We start from the raw sequence: 22,546 nt of genomic DNA, 5'->3' as shown, positions 1-22,546 counted from the left end.
GTATCAGCACCACTTTTTCCTCCCCATTAACAGTGTGTGTGTGTGTGGTTTGTGATATAATTTACATACCATAGAATTCAGCATTTTAAAGTACAGGCATACCTCCGAGATATTGTGGGTTTAATTCCAGACCACTGCAATAAAGTGAATATCACAATAAAGCAAGTCACATGGAATTTTTGGTTTCCCAGTGCATTTAAAAGTTGTGTTTAAAATATACTGTAGTCTGTTAAGTGTACAACAGCATTATGTCTAAAAAGCACAATGTACATATTTTAGTTAAAAATAATGCTTTTGGTACCAATAGACTTGATTGACACAGGATTACCACAGACTTTGAATTTGTAAAAAAAAAAATGCAGTATCTGTGAATTACAATAAAATGAGGTATGCCTATATATAATTCAGTGGCTTCTAGTATATTCACAAGGTTCAGGACCACTTTTAAAAACATATTTGTAATAATTTTCTTTGGTGTATAGTTGATTTACAATGTTGTTAGTTTCAGGTATAGAGCAAAGTGATTCAGTTACGCAAATGTTCATTCTTTATTGGATTATTTTCTCCTATAGGTTATCACAGAATATTGAGTAGAGTTCCCTGTACTATACAATGTGTTCTTGTCGGTTGCCTGTCTTATTTGTAGTAGTGTGATTTATCCCTTCCCACTATATTTCCCCTTTGGTAACTGTAAGTTTGCTTCTGATATCTGTAAGGCTGTTTTGTGAATAAGTTCATTTGTATCATTGTATCATCAAATAATTCCAATTTTAAAAATTGGAATTCAGAGAGGTGAGCTAACTCCGAAGCTGGCAGCTGCTCTGGGGCACCTGCTCATCATTTGTGACCTTGAACTTCTGTCCTGATGGCTACAGGGATGCAGGAGATAGGAGGGAGCCTGAGAGAAAACTCAGGCTATGAGTGATATCATATGATATTTGTCTTTCTCTGCCTGACTTACTTCACTTAGCATCATATCTCTGTAGGATCACTTTTAAATATACCCGTGGCTTGAGGTTTAGACCACACAGGTGTTGTATGTGCTGCACACCCACATAAGGGCTAGCTTTATGGTTATCAATTCTTGGGTGAGTTGTTATTTTTCTTTCACCTGAAACCAAGATTGAGGGGCCAGATTTAGTGCTGTCCTCTTTGGCAGGGCAGGTTTGTTTCTACTTGCCTTACACCCAAGGTATAGCCCTGGTCTCGACTTCATATAGGAGTTTTCTCTCAGGCTCCCTCCGATCTCCTGCATCCCTGTGGCCACCAGGACAGAAGATCAAGGTCACAAATGATGAGCAGGTGCCCCAGAGCAGCTGCCAGCTTTGGAGTTTAGCTCACCTCTCTGAATTTCAGCTCTCGGTTCATTTTTGACCTCACTAGATTTGCTTGCTAACTCAGCAATGCGTTTATAAGTATTCTTTAGAAAACATTTTATTCAGCGTTTTTAGTTGTTGTTAGCGGCAGGGTTATTCGGGATACTGCAGGACAATAGTCTACCTTTTAGTTTTGTTTATAGTGTGCATTTTTCCTGCCTTCTGTTTTTAGTCAACCCTCCAGGGAGACAGCATGGTTCAGTGATAGCCATGTCCTGTCTTCACGTGGCCATTCTCTTCCGTTTGAAGACTGGAATTCCTTGAGCTGATTGGATCGTGGGGCACCCATCTCTTGCTCCCTAAAGGAGACGTTGCTGCTTCCAGAGGCTCAGCCATTCTGACCATTGGCCAAGCCTCACACTCGTCTTCAGGCTGTAAATAGAACTAACTTCATTTCCTTCTCTTTGCTCATGGCTTACCAGTTTTGGAGCAAGGGTTTTAAAGTCCCTTCTGCCTCCTGACAATCACTTTTTTCTGGCTTCTTTTGAGAATAACTTATCTCATTGTGCCAAGATGACCAAGAGGGTAGGGAGGGCATCTTCAGATCCTTTCCCTCCTCTTGGGAGGTCAGCTGGCCTTTGCAGCTCAGAGAGGAAGAACAAAGGTTACATGCTGTGTGGGTTGCTCACTGCTGTCCATAACCCTAGAGTCGCACGTTGAACTTATGTACTTGGTGGCTGCCCTGGAAACACCACTCCACATCCCATTTCTAGCTGAGTGTGGACCTTGCCTGTCTGGGGCTGGGCCCCAGGGGAGCTCAGATGCCTAGGAAACGCCCTCCTCCTTAGGAAGCTTCTGTTAATTATCACTTACAGGAAACAGAATAGGAAGCATGGAAAAAGTAATTCTCAAGGGGGTTGGGGAGGAAATGATTCCCTTAGGAAAGGTCATCAGAATCTCTTTATGGAAGAATTTATAATCAGCACCCCTCCAACTCCAGTCTGTGCGTCATTGCTTCAGGTAGGAGTGGATCAGAGTGGGGACAATGTCGAAAACCTCTGCTCTAGAATTGCACTGTCTATATGGCCTCATGTGGCTATTGTGCCCTTGAAGTGTGGCTGGCAAATTACTCTCTGGACTTTAAAGGTTTAATTCTGAAAAAAGAATGCAAAATATCTCAATAGTTTTATATCAGTTACGTATTGAAGTATTATTTTGAATATGTTGGAGTAAATAAAATATTTGTTAAAATTATTTTCACCCATTTCTTTTAAAAATGCACTACTGTAAGTTTTAAAGTTACTTATGTGGCTTGCATTTGTGGCTTACTTTATATACCTCTTGGACAGGGCTGATCTAGAAGATAACTTGCTCCTTTGGTGTGTGTGTGTGTGTGTTATATTTTGAGTTGAACTGTAGGTTCTGCCTGCAACATTTGCTGGTCCAATGGTTGGCCATTTTTGTCTGACTCATATGGATAGAAGTGACTTCATTCATCCCTGCAAAGCTTTCTCAACACCAACCTCAATCCTAAGCAGAAAGAAAAATATCATTCCCAAATGGGAACATAAAAATGGGTTTTTCAAGAAGCTATGTGGTCAGCAATAACTTCAAATTGGTCTCTTTCTATCGATCTTCATCACTTATTCTGTTTATTGTAAAATTTAATCCTGTATAATATTGTTGCTTTCTAATTTCTTCCCCTGGATTGCAAGAATAATTACTGTTGGAGAAAAAGAAAGGTGAAGTTATTCTCCTTGAACCCACTTCTCCATTGATGTATGTGCTTACGTATGTTTTCTGAAGGTTTAGTGCTCTTTTTAGAAGGCAATAAGTTCTCACTGATTTGTTTTCCTCTTGTTTCAGCTGTTGTAAAAAACCACTGGCTAGAAAGCAACACTGAACCCCAAATAGAAAACATTACCTTTGATCAGAATCAAGTGGACTTTTCAACAGTGGTCTCCAAAGAGGGTGTCATGGTGCAGACCCCCAGGAAGATCCATCCTTCTTTGGATGCTCCAGAAAACATCACCTTACAAACTGAAACAGCAGCTGCTAGAGGAATAAATGACTCTTCAGGGAGAACAGAGTTCACCGTTCCCCACTATGGGCCTGGAAGAACAACGACTCTGACTTCTCAGAGCAGCACCTTAGGTGAGTTTATGCTAATGACACTATTTCGTGCATGAATATCCAGTCCTGGGAAACCAAATATCTGATGATCTCTGCCTTCCCCCATCCTGAGTCATGATGCTCAGCCAAGGGTCCTGGGACAGAGAGGACCACACTGTTCCTTAGGCTCCACCTGTGGCTCATTGTGGTTAATTGAGTTGTAAGTATAGACCAGGGGAGGGTGCAGATTTGCTGAGTGGCCTGACCAATCCTGTGGAATCTACATTCCACGGCCATACCAAATCCACACCATATTGGCGGTCCTGCCACACTCAGCCATCTCCTAGGTACCAGGTCTGGTGGACTGCTGGGCTGTGTTGTTTGTGTTGATGTAGCTCAGATGGTTGTTCTTGTGCCAGTCTGTATAGCACAAACTGTTTTGCCATTTTTAGCAAAGGATTTCAATAAGGGGCTCAGGCTGGATGAGCAAGATTTGATTGAAGAAGCGAAGACAAAGAAAGCTAGCACCGACTAGATACCCACTCAGCACCAACATATCTCCTCTGTCTATTCTCACAGCAAGTGATAAGGTCACATTGCTCTCATTTTAGGAATTTGGAAACTGAAGCTAGAGAAATCCATCAGTCCAATGTGTGCAGGTCAGACAGTTAACGGGTTTCAGAGCTGAGATTTGAGCCGAAGCCTGTGTATCTGAGCAAGGTGGGAGGGGTGGCTGAGGAGTGCAATGCCCGGGGTCATGTGAGCGAAGGTACAGAGTAAGGAAGAGAATGTGGCCCTTTGTGGATGGGGAGGATGTAAGTCACACACACAGGAGAGGAGCAGCGGGTAGGACAGTCGTGTGGGTGGGGTTAGGCACAATTAGCCAACACTTTGAAAACCAAGCAGTTTTGATTTGGTGTGATGGGGAATGTCACTGAAGATTTTTGAACAAGGCAGTCACATGATTAAAGTGAATTTGGGCAGGTGCATCTGGCAGATGGGTAGACGATGTCTGGGGTGGGAGATGGAGCAGAAGTAACCTGGAGCCCGGAGAGCACCCAAGCAGACACAGAAAGCCAGATACCAGGTGCTAATGTATAGCCTGGTGTTAACGTATGGTCTGGTGGCTTTGGGGATGGAGAGGAAAGAATCAGTAAAGACTCTTCACAAAGGAAAACTGATACGCTTTGGTGATGACCTAAAGGAAGAGGCTGAAACCATCAAAGATGACCCATCCCACCCCAGTGATGGGAGGTCTGATTGGGGGACTCAATTCTGTAAAGGGTATGTAGGGCAGAATTTTACATTCCATTTGTGAATGGTGGATATAGAGCTTAGAAACTGTATGTGATGCTGCCTGGGTTTGTTGGTCATTCAGATCGTGGAAATTTTATGTTAAATTTAAGTAAATTCTGGGACCAGCTTTGTGGAATGTGAGTGATGTGTCATGATCCAAAACCGACCTCTGGTTCCATGTCATCTGATATTTAGCTTCTTTGTGCTCCTTTGTTGATAATTTTACCATAAAATGCAGAGTCTTTGTTTGTGAGATCTGAAAACAGCCTTTGTGTGAGTCTGTGGTCTCTGCTTCAGGAGGAAATTTTTCAAAGAATGAACAGTTGCTCCTAATTTCTTCTCGTGTCTGTTTTATAGAGGTCAGAGGTGAGCTCACTCAAAGATGGTTCAGACATTTGGAAGTCTGCTGGTGGAATGTTAATTGTCTCTGTCTACTTTCAGCCTTGGGAAAGCGTCACCCGCCATCCAGCAGTTCAGGGTCAGAAGCAAGAACTGCCCCTCTTTACATGGAGAGTGGAACATCCTGGGGTTCCCCGGCGGGGGCACAGGGGCTCCCCGAAGAAGTGACTGTGCACACCCAAATGGCTGCCACTTCAGTTTTGAGCCAGTCCTCTCTCCCTGCTGTGGAGGGGGGAGAAGAGACAGCACTCCCCAGGCAGAGAAGTTCCTCAGGACCAGAGCCCTCCTGGCCGCCTCTCTCCAGGACATCGGCTTACTCCCCTCCTTCTGACCATCCCTCATGTGAGTGCTTCTGTCCCAGCTTCACCCTCTGAAGTCATGTAGAATAGAAATAAATGGCCCTGAATGTCCAGCCAGTTACATACTCATCACAGGGGCTAAGGAAAAAGACTTTAAGCACCAGGGCAAAGTATTGGGGGTTAAAAGTACAACCTGCACAATTTATCTCGGTGCTGAGTTCATTTTTAAAATGTGTTTTCTTTACTTGTATAAGGAAGAAAATAATAGTTGGTCCAGTAGCTGCTCTAGACCTTTCTCTCCACCAGGCCCTGCTTTTTCCCCTTTCCCCCACATACACACATACACACACAACCAAGACTGAGTGTGGCGGTGTGTGTTCTTGCCTAAGAGACCAGTTCCAGGGTGAATAAAATGGTGAACATTGTGCCATTCGACAGAGAGTTATATTTGTATTTCCTCATTATTGCAAAAATGTTTCTTTCAATGGCAAAGATAACAGACAGTTTTCTCTGGGCATCATTTCAAGAAAACCCATACAGGCAGGTGTTTGCAAGGTTGCAGTGGTGGATCCCCGGGCCCTTTGTGTTCCAACCCCTGGCCATCAGTTAAGTCTCCATGTAGGTGTCCCACCTCCACTGAGCCTTTCATGAACCCTCTGAGCCATGCACCAGGTCACACTAGCTTATCCTTATCCATCTTCACCTTCTACCCAGCTGCACTGTAATCCTCTGAGGACACAGATTGTGTCTGTTACTTCTCTTAGGTTCCTCTGCCCCACAGTGAGGTGCAGTTGACGAGGAAGGGGATGAGCATGTGCCAAATGTTACAGGGTACATCCAGCCACAGGCCAGTGCTGGAAACTGCCCAGCGTTTCTCTTCTGTGAGATTTCATTCGGAGCCTGTGCGCACTACGTGTGTTTCCATCTGCGTGCCATGGGGAGCAGGGCCGGAGGGCGGGAAGTATCCTTGGGAGCTTCAGAAGTTGCCATTTCAGAGGATATTAGAAATACTTTACAGGACTAGGGGTTCCAGTTTATGTCATCAAAGTGAAAACGGAGATCCTCTCTGGAATACCTATTGAAAGCAGCCCATTCCCCTTTCATATACTCTATATAGTTTCCTGCCAACTGGGTATGTGTATAATTTATGATTCATATTTTTAGGGGATTGCTTTTAAAATTATTCTTAAACGTTGGTTAGATTGGATAAAAGCTACGATCCTTTCCAGCTTCAAAGTCCTGTGGTTCGGTGGTTTAAGAACCACTTTACGAAACGATGGAAAGGAAACATTTTCTAGGAGGCTAAACTTGACTCTGGTCAGGGTCATTTAATATTTATACTTTAAATTCAACCCACTGCTGTGGTATATTTATTGTGGTATATTTGAAAATCAGTCTATGTTTCCAACGACTGGCTTTGACTGTAGTCATCTATACTTTCAGAAAAATATTTAGCCCTCCAATTCCTTCATCCTTTTAGAACCTTATACTTTTGATTTTTGAAGTGGTCTACCGTATCGTTCCTCTTCCTTAAATCCTTTGCTGAGCATTGCTCTTCCTTCTTAGTGAACCAGTTGTTCTATTCCAGGTAGAGTCCACCTCGCTCTTAGATACTGGAGGGGACTTGGGGTGCTGTTCAATGCAGGGAGACCCAGGCATTCAGGATGTGACTGCCAGCCATCTGGATCTAGCCTGCTAGCCCCATCCTGCTGCAGGGATGTACAGGGGACATGAACAAGGGCCTGAAGCCATGTGGAGATGAAGCTCTGCTTTATTATTTTTGTTTATTTTGTGTTTTGGCTATGCTGGGTCTTCCTTGTAGTGTGTGGGCTTCTCTAGCTGTGGCACATGGGCTTAGTTGCCCCTCAGCATATGGGATCTCTGTGCCCTGACCAGGGATTGAACCTGCATCCCCTGCCTTGCAAGGCAGACTCCTAACCACTGGACTGCCAGGGAAGTCCCAGAGCTCTGCGTTATTCTGAGTGCTGGGCTGGTCCCTGCTAACCTGCTAACCAGAGCTCTAGTGTATCTTCTACCTCCCCTGAAACCCGAATTTTGAGATGTAGATTTCCTGACTGTGGGATCTAGGAGTTCTAGGCATGCAGGCAAGAGTGCTGAGAAAGCCAGCAGGACTTGGCAGACACAGACTGGGAGTCACCCAACCCAGCTGGCCTCTCCGAGGGGAATCGAAGCCAAGAGGGAGTGTGGCGGGGGCGTGTACTTTGTGACACTTGGCTGCTTTGTCACTAGTGAATGTGACCCTGTGAAAGTCCTGGCACTTGGATCAGTCAGAGGACTGATGCTGCTCACTAGGGCCTGGGGAGGATGGGGGTCCTTATTCGAAACATGAAGGGATTAGACCAGCTGATCCTGAAGATCCTTCTAGTTCCAGCATCTGTTATTCCAGACACATCAGCCTTTGTATTCTGTGACTCCTTCACTTCTCATTCTGCTGCACACAGATGTACACACAACATAGCCTTTCTGAGGCTTGGGTAGCCAGGAGTTGCCTGCTTTCAAAAATAAATTACATGCTAATAAATATATGCATTAAATCAAGTATAGGCCTAGACAGCTAACTCAGATTTTAAAAAAAGAGATCGGAAGCCATTTGAAATTTTTTGCTTCCTCCTTTTTTTTTCCTTCTCTACTTTTTATATTTTCTCGAATGACCATGTGCTATTTGATAATTAGGGGGAAAAGTAAGCAAAGCAACTAATAGGGAAAAAAGTTCTCTTTTAAAGGTGAAAAGAGATATGTGTATGTTGAACTATGTGAGAGTGGCTACAGTTGAGCACTAAATTTAGTACCGAGCTTCCTGGAAACCAGGGCACAGAGGGAAACTGGGTTGGGTATGATATATTGTCAGATAAAGTGAGTAATACAATTTCATCCATAGGCTTCAGTGTTTTGGGGGCAGTACCTTCTAAGAGGAATTTTATGTAACGAATATTGAGGATCATAATAGACAATGCCTTCAATTGCTGTTTTGTGGAAATTGTGCTAATGTTCTTTAAAAGGTGATGTTTTCTATATATACTAAATAGGAGCAGAGGGTGTAGTAATGGATCTCAACTCATGAAAGTGTTTCTGTGGGCAGCTGAGCTGATATGGTCCAGGTAAATTGCTCTGTGGTGATTTCACTTGGTAGAGGAAGAGAATATAAATAACTCAGAAGGTTGTAGATTTAGCAATACCCTTGCCAAATATCAGCTGCTTCAGCAAGATTTTTGGCAAGTTCTGGGTCACAGCCAAGTCGAGGGCAAGCATCGTAACATGTGCCCGAGGCTCCAGTACACTGTGTTGTAATGGGAGAGGGACCCGTGTTCTTTCCCCAGAAGAACAGGTGTTCTTTTCACCCTTTATTATAAATATTAGGGAATTAGCTTTTTCTGCTCCCAAATGGATGGTCTTCTCATTTTTGAATGGCTGCTTCAAGGGTAGAAAATGAGCAAGGAAGGGCAATTATTAAATAATCAGCAGTGCTGTTCTGCTGATTATAAACATAGCACATTTCCCCCTAGATGTATTCAGCAGGTGCGCATTTGGTAACATAAGTGGTGACTGTAGATTAGTTTGACCAAGCCTTTTCTCCTTTTGTTAAGAAGCACCAACTCTGCAGAAGTATTCACACTGCTTAGTAGCTTTGCTGTGAGGACTGAATGGGATTATACAAATAAAGTCTTAGGCAGCACAATCTGGAGGTCTACGTAAAGTATGGCACATTGTTATTGGTTGAAAAGGCAGCTTGTAATACTGATGATAATGAAATGGTGAAACAGTGTTCCGTGGAGCTCAGGGTCAGGGAAAACCTAGCCGTTTTCCTTTTGTGACTTTCAGCGGTTGTGATGTTTACGGTTGTATTTCTGAGGCCATTTGCTTTGCTGGACAGGTATTCAGGCTGAGTCCAATAAAACCGTCACTGTGCACTGAGTCGATGAAATAATGCAATTTACTGGGAATAGAAGTGTTTTGAAGGAGCACTCAGCAGTCCGATGGGGCTGTAATTGGTGGATATAGATGGTGACTCTAACGAAGTTAGGCCCAAGAAGCGAAGTAGGTGAGTGAGGATTTGGGACATGTCTGTGTTGTGCTTTGTTTTTGTTTTTTTTTTTTTTTTAAATACTGAACCTTTTTTGTTAGTTTGTAGCAGAGAAAGGCTTATTTCAGGGTTAAGCAAGGAGAATGGATGGCTTGTGCTCAAAAACCCCAGGTCCATTTGTTTTTGGTCTTAAGTAGGGATGGCTATAGGCGGCAACTGTTTTTGTTTCCAGGTCTCTCTCTTCCTTTGATTTAGTTACTGGTTTTATGGATTGCCTGCGTCTTCCTTGTCTCCCTCAAGGTCCAGCAGCCAGAGCCACAGCCTGTGTTCTAGGTATACCTGGTTCTGTGGTTTGGTACGAAAGTAGAAGGAGCCTTTTTGTTTCCTGTGCTCGCCCTCTATGTGTATGTTTAACTTTTATCTGTGCTTTTGTTAGGACTGCATGTTGGACTGGTCTTCAAAGAAACGTTTATAATGAGGACTTTATTTTTTTTCCTTTCCTGGGTCATAATTAACAGTTTGAAGCTTTTCATTTTATAGGTATAGACAGTACTTTTTAAAAAATTTGGCTTAAAAAGAGAAAAAAAGCGCTCTTCCTTCTTGCCTCTGGGTCTTCTTGCCCACTCACCAGGCTTCCCTGCAGTTTATTCCTGTTTGGCATGAGGCTTTCAGTGCACCCTTCTGGAGGTCATTTCTCAGGGTGTCCTTTGGAAAGTTCTTTGTGGAAGGGAACCACCAGCAAGCCACTGTACTTCTGTAGAGCAGACTGTCCACTTTGACCAATGGTGTGTTACTCAGCTCTTGAGGCTCTTGACAACTGTTCCAGTGTCTGCCATCCATTTCATCAGAAATGCTGTTCCCAACCTGGAGTCCTTGGGACCCGCTGGAGTACTGTGTGAGCCAGTCTCCAAAGCTTCATGAGGTTAACTCCAGGGATGGAGCCTGTTGCTTTTGGGTGGAATTAAATCAAATCAGTGGGGTAATGATGAGTATCTCCTGCTGATTAGAAGCTCTGCTACTTAATAAATGCAGCTTGGTTAATAGTCTTTTGAAATGTCAGTTTTACAATGGCCCTGAGGTGGCAAGTAATAAAGAACTGTCGCTGGCGGCAAGGCTGGGAATGACTGTTCTAGGCCACCATTGTCCCGACTGTGGATGCAGAGCCCAAGGCCTCCTCGCTGGGGACACGGTCCCCTGTAATGCACCCACTTTTATGCAGTTTTAGGTATAGGCTTTAATCTATAATAGCATTTGAACAAAAGGCTTACGTGGCTAAAACAAAACAAAACACAGACTGTGTCACAGTGGTCTGTCCTATATAGGTTATAAGGTGGACTCAAGAACAGAAGTTTTTAGCTTCTTCTATATAGACTGACGCAAATCGGGTCTAGAGGCTTTCTGCTGTCTTCCTCTTAGCTTGATCTGAAGCTTTCTCTGTGCTCAGTGAAGGATCTCATGCTTCTTCACTTAGCTCTGTGAAAAGAGGGAGAATGAGTTAGGTGTGTTTATCTATTAGATCCATATTACATATATTCACCTACCAAAATGTAATTACCATCATTTGTATCCAGATATACCCTGGCTAGTCTTAAAGCATATTTTCTTCCGTTCTAGCTTCTGGAAGTACAGAGGATTTAAACAACTCTACTGCTGTCCACAGCTCCTCGGTGAGTGGGACAGAGAGTGTCCATGTTGCCACCACGTTCCCCAACAGTGTCCAAAGGACGCCCCAGTCTTCAGCCACCAGTCTGCGACCTCTGAATGAGACAGAACATTTCCCCGAGGACTCTGAAATTGCCATAACTTCATCATCAGTCCATTCTTCCCCGTCGGAGGCAGAGTTGAGAAGAAGCAGTGGAGTATTCGGGAGCCCAGGGAATGGGGCATTCACAGAGCTGTCCACAGAAATTGCATTTGGTCCTACATCTTCCAACATCTCAAGGGAATTTTGGCAAAATGATTCTCCAAGTAAGTCTTCAATCTCTATTTGATCTATTATGGACATTTAAAAATTGTTGAATTTTTTCAAGGGGTCACTTCAAGACCATTTGTAATCTTAAAAAAAAAAAAAAGAAAACAGCTGTTTTCTTGGATAACACTATCTCCTTTATCTGGTAGACCACATTATCACATTTTGATTTTCAGCCCCATGACAATGTTGTGAAATTAGTGAAACAGGCATCATTCCTCCTGCTTTCTTGTAGGTGAGGAAACTGAGGCTCAGCTGGTTTAAGGAGTGAGTGCGTGATCTTTATCTCACTCACCGCAGAGCTGAGACTCCCACCTCCGAGCTCCCGGTGCTGATGCATCTTGTGGCTCTGCAGCTTCAACTGCAGACTGAGAGCTGGCCGCTCTTTAAAGCCAGCTTCAGTTATCTTATGTACAGATCATCTTCACAAATAAATCTGCAGAGTATGTAAATATACTCCTCAAGTTCATGGTTTTAGTGAGCCCCCATGGTTGATTTTTTTTTTCTTTTTTTGTGGTATTTCAGAATTAGAATAACCTTTATTTATAATAGAACTGCCTTAGGAAAATACTGACTAAGCATAATATTTGGGCACATTGTGTTTGATGGACGTAGCAGCATACTCACTGGCTCGTACTACCCCATGTTTTAGGGGAAAGAATAAAACACTCAAGCCTGTAAGTTACTCTGAGACTTTGCACATGCTGTTTAAAAGCTCCACTCTTCACCAGTTTTTGGTATTGCTGTCTTATTGACACTGAATAGTTTTGAAATAATTGTTTAGAACATGGAAGTGTACGTCACGTCACACATATAGTAAACACTGTACAAGGTCCTTGCAGAGGGCACCTTCTCTTGGGGAGCTCATGTCTTAGTTGTGGAGGGATCTCTCTTACATCCACTTAATGGCCTTTTATGTCTGACACCTTTCAGCCTCCGGAGGACCCCAGCTGGCCAGTGGCTCTGGCGCAGGGAATGGCAGCCCTGTGTCTCAGACAGAAACCTCCTCTCGGTCCATCCCACCAGTCAGAGGTGAAGAGAGCACCGCTCTCTGGTTTTCCACCGGCAGCGAGCCCTTTGCAGGTGCAGCAGGAAGCTCCACTTCCCATCCTGAGGTTGTGAATGCTTCGGTTCTGACCCGCTTCTCAGCCTCTGCCCCACAGTCTCAAGGAAGTGACCCAGCGCTGTATGAAATGAGCTACTCTGAGCTGGCCACCGAGGCCTTGTCTTCATCCTCCTCAGAAAGTCTGGGCTTCTCGGCACCTCGCGGGGAGCGCTCGAGTGAGTCTCCATCCACGGAACCGCACCCCGAGGAGGGTGGGGGGCTGCCTGAGCTTGATCTTCAGTGATAATGAAATAGTTCTGCAGGCCTCTCAATATCTCCAGGCCATCCTTCTAGCTGGTTGATACCCATATACCTGTATATTCCCCAATTTTTCTGTAATGTCTCCAAGATGCTGCTGTTATCACTTGCCACACACGGCTCGGGGACTTCTCTGCAGTGTCCTTCCAGCCCTTAGAGCTCACCCCACACCCCCATGCTGCCGCCATCACACAGCTTCTGGAAGGTGAGAGTATCACCTCCTCGTGAGTGGTTGTTCACGCCAGGTCTGGGCTTTCATCAAGAGACATTCTCCTTTCCCCCTTTTAAACAGCCTTATTGTACTATATTTCACATTCTGTACAGTTCGCCCATTTAAATGTACAATTCCGTGGGTTTTGGTATAGCCACAGAGTTGGGCCACCATCACTACCATCTGATTCCAGAACGTTTCCATCATCCCAAAAAGAAACTGTGCTCATTGTGGTCTCTTCCCCATTCTCTGCTCTTCTGGGCCTCTGACAGCCATGAATTTACTTTCTGCCTCTATAGACTTGCCTACTCGAGATGTTGCTTATAAATGGAACCATAAAACGTGTGGTCTTTGTGTTTTTCACTTAGCATCAGGTTTTCAAGGCTCATCCATGCTGTGGCGTGTGTCCGTGCTTCATCCCTTGGTACTGCCAAATACTGTCCCACTGTATGAATGTGCCACATTGTAATGTATACCTTTATCAGTTATACCTATATCAGGGTTGTTCCCACCTTTTGGTTATTATGAATAGTACTCTTGTGAACATTCAAGTACATGTTTTTGTGTGCACAGATGTTTTCTTGGAATAGCCAGGTTAGATGGTAGCTCCGTTTCTGACCTTTGAGGGACTACCAAACTTTTCCAGAGTGGCTGCACCATTTTGTATTCCCACCAGCAAAGTAGGAGGGTTTTAGTTTCTTAGCACCTTTAACACCATTTGTTGTTGTCGAGCTCTTTTGATTCTAGTGAGCTGACTCATTGGAAAAGACCCTGATGCTGGGAAAGATTGAGGGCAGAAGAAGAAGGGGGCAGCAGACGATGAGGTGGTTAGATAACATCACCGACTCGATGGGTGTGAATTTGAGGAAACTCCAGGAGATAGTGAAGCACAAGGGCTCCTGGTATGCTGCAGTTCGTGGAGTTGAACATGACTTAGCAGTTGAGCAACAGTAACAGCAATCCTAGTGGAGGTTAGGTGGCGTCTTAAGTGGTATTGGATTGCAGTTTTCGCAGCTAACTAGTGATGGTGAGCATCTTTTCATGTGCTCATTCACCATTTGTATATATTCTTCGGAAACTTCTGCTTAGATCTTTTGACCCTTTTTAAATCGGGTGGTTTATCTTTCTTTAGTTGAGTTGTGAGAGTTCTTTATATATTCTGGATACTTGTCCTTCATCAGAAAGATGATTTGCAGTCATTTTCTCGTATTCTATGGGTTGTCTTTGAACTTTCTTGCTGTTATCCCATGAACAGCACGAATTTTTTAATTTTGATGAATTCTAGTCTGTTGCTTTGAGAAAACTTTTCCTTTGATGTTCCTTTTTAAGCATGTTTTGGAAAATATTTTGAAAACAATTCTCATCAGCCTTATCAATGTAAATTGTATGTTGATAAACCAAAAACGCAGTAACTTATCATTTAAGCTGATAATAGGTTTGAATTCTTACCTCTCTACCACTAACAGTGGAAGCTCTTTTCCCTGCTATTGAGTTCTGTAATTAATGAGGAAAATTATTATTTACTACTGATGTGATATGGAAAAGCATATGCTTTGTTGTAAAGAATACCACTTGTGGGTGGAGACTGTTTGTGCTGTTCTATGTCCAGGCATGGAAAACACACTCTTTCTGTCACTTAAACACAAGGTATCCTTTTCTGCCCTGCCCGGTGGTCTCAGAGGTTTCGCCTTCGCAGGCCTGGAGTTTACATCCCACAGAATTTCCCTCTTCCATCTCTTCAGTACCCTACACTCTGCAGTCAGGGTGCAACTGGTGTGTGGACAATGTGACCTCAGTGTGAGTGGCACGTGGGGTTCTGAGGCACCAGATAAGGAAGAGCCATGATCCTGAAACCACCTGCTCTGGGTTAACATTAACGCTTTCTCTTTTCTCCTTGGAAGCACCCACAGCTCACAGCTTCTGCCGTACAGCTTTCAGATTTCTTCCTCCCTTCCTCTGAGTTCAGGTGCAGCCCCTCTGTTTCAGGGCATGACTTCCCCCTGTGTTAAGTCTGTCAGCCTGAGAGGGGTGGTTGGCCTACATTTTGTGTAACATCATTGCAGGGCTGTCCTCCTTGTCAGGGAAATTGTGGTCAGGTACGCTCAGCTCTCCAGCTTCTCCTGGTGGACTTTGCGTGGGTCTCTTTTAAGTCCCCCCGTGAGGGTCAGATCACATCTGCAACCAGGTCCTGGCTTTCCTGGTGCTGCCCCAGCTCCCTGTGTGTGCCTGTGCCCGTGTTCATCCCTGCCGATCAGTTCACACAAACCTGTCATGAAGTGAGGGCTTCCTGGGTGGCACTAGTGGTAAAGAACCCACCTACCTTTGCAGGAGGTGTAAGAGATGTGGATTCAATCTCTGGGTTGGAAAGAGCCCCTGGAGGAGGGCACTGCAACCCACTCCAGTATTCTTGGCTAGAGAATCCCATGGACAGAGGAGCCTGGGGGGCCACAGTCCATGGGGTTGCAAAGAGTTGGATACGACCAAAGCCACTTAACACTAAGCATCATGAAGTGAACTGACCTTATACTCAGCTTTACATCCATTTTCCACCAAGGTAGGTCTCTCAAGGACTAGACTGACTTAAGAATTGGAATAAGAATCAGAAAAGTGCCATTTTTCTCATTAGATCCAGATTATGAAGCAGTTAGGCCAAGAAGAATTGGTCCTCATTTCCCTCATTTCTGAAAAGAAGGATTTATTTGATAATACTCTAAGATTCTTTAAGTTTATAGCATAAAATATATACCCAAGAAAAAAGGAAAAGGATATTTATTCATGTGTCACCTATTCCTATTCAGTCCCACCAAGAAAAAAAAAAAAAAAAAACCAAGCCCACCCGTAACCTCTAACCATAATGCCGTTTCTCACTAGGTGCTAGGGTGAGGAGCTGCCCTGTAGACTAACAGCACTATAGCATGGCAGGCCCTGCGTCCATCAGCTATCACCGGGAGGTAGAAGCCTTGAGGGTAGTACCAGCCTCCCTCCCCGATCTTGTCAGGTGGGAAGCTTCAGCAGGGTTAGTTTTTTGCCCACTTAGGTCTTCACTGGTGGCTCAGCTGGTAAAGAATCTGCCTGCAATATGGGAGACTTGGGTTCTATCCCTGGGTTGGGAAGATCCCCTGGAGAAGGGAAAGGCTACCCGCTCCAGTATTTGGTGGACTGCGTCGTCCATGGGGTCGCAAAGGGTCGGACATGGCTGAGCGACTTTCACTTTCACTTCCCCCCACCACTGCCACCAATTTCCCTGACATAAACACTGTTTATTATGTATCACCAAGAAGAAATATTGTATCGACCCTGTTCACTGGAGTAATGAAACTTATCGTAAATCTAAGTCCCGTGAACAGCAGCGCTGATCCCGCACTGCCTCCGGAGGTTTCAGTCACTGCTATGTTAGCAGGAAAAACACACAGGTTGGGTTTTCACCTCGTCAGTTTCAAACAAAGACCCTGGGAAGGCGGAGGACCGCGTTGTGGCTCACACAGCCCCGCTGTACACCACACTGACCAGCCCTCCTCTTTCCTGTCCTCTTGTAGCCACCGAAGACAGTCCTGAGCTGGGTACTGGTACCAAAGCTGAGGAGGGGGCTTCCTGGGGAGTGCCTGGAGTCCGCACCCACAGCCCGCACACTTTGGCTACGTTCGCTGGAGTTGGGGAACGCACACTGCGATCTCTCACCAACCGTAGCACGACTTCCGGGGATGTGGAGCGATCGATGGCAACAACTGGAGAAATGGAGAGTGCCACACAGCAGGGAAACATGACGGTGACTGGGGACGCCCGCCCGGTCTCGGGGTCACTGGCGGCCACAAGGACCTTCGGAGGGCATGGAGGTGATGGGCAGGATCTCTTTGCATGTTACCTCGGCATATCTGTCAGTTTGCTTGTGGTGCTAGGATGATTTTGGCTTCCCTGGTGGCTCAGATGGTAAAGAATCTGCCTGCAATGCAGGAGGCCTGGGTTCCATCCCTGGGTTGGGAAGATCCCTGGGAGAAGGAAATGGCAACCCACTCCAGTATTCTTGCCTGGAGAATCCCACGGACAGAGGAGCCCAGTGGGCTATAGTTCATGGAGTGACAAAGTGTCAGACATGACTGAGTGACTTGTCTGACATGACATTTTCACCTTCACTTTCTAGAATGAGTTTGCTGTCAACCCGGAAAGTGTCTTAGCAGCTCCCTGTGAAGAGCACTGTCTGGGTTTTCCCACCTCCCTACCCCTCTCCTCCCCCACGCTTACCCGAGACATTGGTGCTGCTTGTCCGCCAGGATGCTTGCAATCAAGGAGCCCGGCCGGGTTGTGGCTGAGGCCAATCTCCTGGGAAAGAAATATCTCATTATACAGAATGGAAAGTTGGGAGGGTTTTCCTTTTTCCATTTAGGCACAACAATTGTTCTATTTGGGGTCTTAAGAGCTTTTCAGATACTAATTTGCTTTTATCAAAACAAAAAAGGTCTGTGGAAGGAATTTGGACCTGTTCCCTATTATTTGGGGCCCCACTTCTCTTTTATTACCGTTTCCAATGCTGCCACTATGCTCTTCACAGGAGGGCAGGTCCATTCAGACCCTGGCTGCCTCCCTGTACAGTCTCTCCAGAGAAAGTGTCTCTTCCCCGGGGGGGCGGTTCACGGGCCGGACACTGAAAGTCTGTCTCAGAGTGCAGGTTCACAGATGCCTGTCTGATTGGCCTAACTGCAGTTTTTTTTCCCTTGGCAGTGACTGGGATTAGCTACGATGGAGCGAGCAGCACAGATCCTGATTGCAGGACCTCCAGTGAACACACGAACTATACCTGTGCTTCATCTCCTTTCACCAAAGGGGAACGGACACTACTGTCCATTACAGACAACAGTTCATCCTGGGATGGAAGGGAGACTTCCACCTCTTCCGTTAAGATCTCAAGCTCTTTGAGTTCAGACTCTTCTCCCTCTTCTCAGGCTCAGACCGAGAGGAGTAACGTCTCATCCCACCAAGGAGAACATGCTCAGCCTTCCACTGGGGCGCTGGTTCTGTCCACGGCCAGCTCTCCGTCTCACACACCCACCCTTAATACGCTGACCACTCTGGTTCCTCGGGACACCGATGCTAAATCTGTTGGTGGTGCATTATCATCTTCTTCCTCGGAGCCACCCTTGCCCCTGCCCTCAGTGTCGCAGTCCTACCAGTTCTCATCAACCTTGCCATCTGCTGGGGCCTCCACTCACCGCCTGCAGTCCAGCCCTGATGCGCCCACTCCTTTGTCCTCCTCGCCTCCACCCTCGTCAGTGTCCCTGACGGCGTCTGCCCTGGCCTCGCTGTCTGACTCACAGACAGCCCTCCCACATGCACCTTTTACCCCCGTCCTGCCCAGGACAAGGGATGCTCCTGTGACTTCAGTTCGGATGTCAGCAGTCGCATCGTCTATTCCTAGCAGTCAAACGGCAGATCCTCCTAAGAACCAGAGTAGCCCATACCTCAAGAACACCGTTACAGAATCAAAGCCACCAAGCCTGCAGACTCTGCCTGCGGAGGCCACGAAAGCTGTAACAGTGATGTCTACTCTGGGGATCCCTTCACCCCGGCCTTTCACAGACTACTCCACTTCTACAGACACTGAGCAAACCCTTCCAGCCACGAGCACCGACTTAGCCCACACATCTCCAGCTTTGGCAGCCACCACTCCCGAGACCTCTCATTCTCCTGTGGCCAGCCCTAGCCTCCAGTCAAGCACAGCAGCTCTGACGGGTGGCCCCACCACAGGACAGACAGTGGCCAGAGAAACAGAACAGACAGTGGTTCAGCTCTCGCCAACCAGTCCTGAAATTCTCGTGGTCCAAGGCACAACAGAAGGTGCTGTCACCACAGAAGAGAGCCCAGTGGATAGAGATGCTGCCACCAGATTGTTCCCCCTGACCAAAGAATCAACAACAGGGCCTGGCCCTATAGAAGACAACAGCCTGGCTTCACCTTTCCTCAAAACATCTCCTTCCCCCAGAACCACGCCTGTCTCTACAGCTAAGGTGTTAACTCCTCCATCGACCACCTCCACTGTGCGGAGCAGCACCCGGTCACCCACAGCACCGTCGTCTCCCGCTGCAGGTAGGGCGTGGCTGTGGACACGCCGAGGATTGCGCGGGGCTCTGGTGTGATCTCAGTGCTCTCTGTTGAATCACTTAAAGCAGGAAAGAATGCCCCAGTGACCATTTTCTCACCCTTTTCTCACCCCTGAGTTACAGAGGGCAGACAGGAGAAGATGCCGTTGGCTGTGTTGACACTAGTAGTGAGTAGCTTGTAATGCCCCGTAATTGCGTGACCTTTTCAAGCATGCCTTTAACAAGGCCAGAGTGGGCTAGTGAAGTGAGATTGAAGGGTGGGAAACTGGAGTCAAGAAGCTTTACATGACTTGTCTGAGACACAGAGCGAGCAAGTGCCTGCTTCCAGATCAGAATCCCAAGCTTCTGGGTTAGTCAGCTGGTGCCCCAGTCACTAGGGAAGCGTCTCTTGATCCCCTGAGATTTCCCTAAGACTATGGCGCTGGCTGATAAATGCGGGTGAAGGGACATGTTCAATGAGAAGACGATGAACTGACCTTTCCCATAGTGACTGTGTGACATTGCGCTTGAGGTTATGTATCTCTATCCATGTAAAAGTTGCTGGGACAAGAGAAATAAAACCATCCACCTGATTCTTTGTCACTTAAGGACAGGGAATAGGGAGTAGGATGGTACCTCCTTTGATATCAAGGTCAAAATTTGCTGGATATTTAGTTTGTCTAGACTCAGGCAAGGAAAACTCTATTGATAAAAATGTGAAATGGAGACTGAAGGAAAGAGGGAAGAAGGGGAGGGCATTGGAGGCAGGTCCAACTAGGCAGCCATCATCCAGCTTGTGGTCCAGCCATAGAGCCCACGCAGCCCCGAGAGCCCTGATGCATCAGTGCCCGCTTCGTGCCGGTGGTCTGAGTGCCACTAGGAGATGAAGCAGGCTGCTGCTTCTGGCGAGTTTGCAGTCCTGCTTCAGGACTCACAGGCTTCATTTCCAGATGCCAAGTATATTCCAATATTAGATAGAACATAATTCACAGGTGTCCCTTAAAGCCGATTACAGCCCCTGCAGTGGTAACTGTAGACCAGTAGGAGGAGGATTGATACTGGCTGTTGCTATGTCTTTTGTGACAGAGCCCGTGGGTGCAGCATTTGGATATAGAGGTGCTGTGCACACGTTTAGGTATATCTGAAGTAGCCATGAGGAGCAAGGACACCATCTTCAGGTTTGGCCTATTTGTCTTCAGGGAAATTCTGGAGCTAGAACTCTTGATTTTTGTCTTCTTTTTCTCACTCTACCACTGACTTTTCTCCTTGGAGATCACTTTTCTCCTTCTGTTATGAGTTTGGATTTTTCTCAGTGTGTGTCGGAAACCTTTATTAGGCACTTACGGTATAACAAGTGTGACAAGGCCAGTTATAGAGACCAAAGCAGAGAGTGTGGTCACTGCCCCAGGAGCCGGCAGTCCAGGAGGACAGTGGGGCCTGGGCCTCGAAAGGGCCTGGCGGAGTCAGATGGGCTCATGGTCACACCGTGTGAAGAGAGTGCTCATTTGCAGGCTTTTTTCTGAACAACTGCATAGTTATTTGGAGACCCGTTTATAGTGTGAGATCTTTGGAAAAGAGAAAACTTGGAGCAGGGAGGATAGTTGATCAGGTGTCATGTCCCCCTTAACGTGTGTTTTAAATAGGCATTGTTTCAAGTAAAATTTGTTAAGTATCCCAAGGCAATGTCATCATTTCCAGGCTCAGGAATCTGTAAGCAGCATTCAGATTTGAACCAGCGCCTGTATTCAGGGATCCAGCTGTTTAATATGCCTGTGTGTACACAGCCAGTGCTGGCATCCAGTCCCCACACTTCTCTTCTGCACCTCCGGGAACCCATTCTATTTCGTAGTACGGCCTTTTCAGGGCAAGTACACAGAAATAAGCAAGAATCAAATATTAGCTGAGAGAGTTAAATATTTACCTAGAGCTGCCTTTTTACCTTTGCTGTGTGATTAACCGCTCTATTCTGGAAATGTGTTTTCAGTTAACAGCTGCACCACTCACCCTTGTCTTCATGATGGGAAGTGCGTTGTGGATCTCACCACACATCCTGGGTACCGATGTGTGTGCTCACCTGCCTGGCAAGGGGACAACTGCAGTGTGGGTAAGAAGAAAAGTCATCTGCGATGGTCTATAATGTAGTGCCACACTGAGGCAGGCAATAGGCTCCTTTTCCTCCAAAACATAGGGCAGTAAGATTTTTAAATTCATACCCTGCTTACTTGAAGTTTGGAATGCTTATGCATTGTCTGCAGAGTAATGTCAGACAGTGACATTGACAGGCTGCCTTCTGTGGACTCTGCATTCCTGGACCACCCACGGCTCCCTGAAAACTCCCACAATTTACTGCTCTGACCTTCGTTGTGTTGGTGCTTTGGCCTAGAATCCCCCTACCCACATCTGCTTATTAAAGTCCTTCCAGTCTTTGTCCAGATGTTATTTGAAACAGTCCTTAATTCTCTCTCCCATCAAAATACTTACCTCCTTTACTTTCTCTGTACTTTCAAATCCTGCCTTATATTTATATTTATTTGTACCCCTGGCTGCCCCCACCCTCAGTAGACTGGTGGCCCCTTGAGAACAAGTGCGGCGTCCACTCGTTTCTGGTTTTCTCCACATCCAGTGCCATCTGGCCCTTGGAAGTGCTCCTTATACCAGATTATGAGTGTGCTGCCTGCTGCAGACTCACTGTGGTCCTGTGTTCCCTCCTTCACAGATGTGAACGAATGCCTCTCGAACCCCTGCCCACCCCTAGCCACGTGCAACAATACTCAGGGATCCTTCACCTGCAGATGCCCAGTGGGGTACCAGCTGGAAAAAGGGATATGCAATTTGGGTGAGAGAGCTCGTCTATCTTGGAATTTTCTCTGCACTACAATGTATTTTGCAAAATAACATTTACTGTTTTTCTCCCTAATCAAAATCAATATTTGCCCGAGGTATAAACTGAAGGAATATAGGAGTAGAAGATACTATTATTCCACCACTCAGAGATGTAGCACTCTATTTGCAGTCTTTTTTTAGTGTACATTATATTTTTATACAGTTGGAAGTCATATGGTATTTGTACAAACTTTATGTCTTAAACATTTTTCATGTTATTAAAAATATTATACAGACTTTGTAGTGACTGCATAAATATGCCATCATTTATGCAAACACTATTTGCTTAATGTTCTTACCCTACGGTTAGGGGGGAAAAAAGATCAAAAGGATAGTTCAACCAAAGAGTAAAAAAAAAAAAAAAAAAAAGAAAAAAATTAGGGAGAGGAAAAAAGAGAATAAAACCCTGATTGTCCTACCATATTCGCACATACTTTTCATTTTTAAAAACTATCTTCATGTTCTTGTCCACAGGTAGATAACATTTTTACAAAGCTACTGCCAAAATTGTATCATACAATTTGTCACATTTTGACCTTGAATTTAATAGAGTCCAGGAAGCTGGTTGGTTTTAGATATAATCTC

General features: G+C 45.6%; 1 protein-coding gene across 1 annotated transcript in view; it reads left to right on the top strand.

Annotated features, from left to right (window-relative positions):
* Positions 1-22,546, top strand: part of HEG1 (heart development protein with EGF like domains 1) — an 83,663-nt gene that overhangs the window by 18,563 nt on the left and 42,554 nt on the right. Inside the window, exons 2-9 of the mRNA XM_070788759.1 lie at positions 3,183-3,470; positions 5,166-5,465; positions 11,079-11,432; positions 12,367-12,714; positions 16,544-16,840; positions 17,724-19,085; positions 21,063-21,182; positions 21,795-21,914. Coding sequence (XP_070644860.1) covers positions 3,183-3,470; positions 5,166-5,465; positions 11,079-11,432; positions 12,367-12,714; positions 16,544-16,840; positions 17,724-19,085; positions 21,063-21,182; positions 21,795-21,914 — 3,189 coding nt within the window. The remainder of the gene's footprint in view (positions 1-3,182; positions 3,471-5,165; positions 5,466-11,078; positions 11,433-12,366; positions 12,715-16,543; positions 16,841-17,723; positions 19,086-21,062; positions 21,183-21,794; positions 21,915-22,546) is intronic.

This window comes from Bos indicus, chromosome 1 (assembly GCF_029378745.1).
Source record: "Bos indicus isolate NIAB-ARS_2022 breed Sahiwal x Tharparkar chromosome 1, NIAB-ARS_B.indTharparkar_mat_pri_1.0, whole genome shotgun sequence".
Lineage (NCBI taxonomy): Eukaryota > Metazoa > Chordata > Mammalia > Artiodactyla > Bovidae > Bos > Bos indicus.
This window is presented reverse-complemented; position numbering and strand designations above follow the sequence as displayed.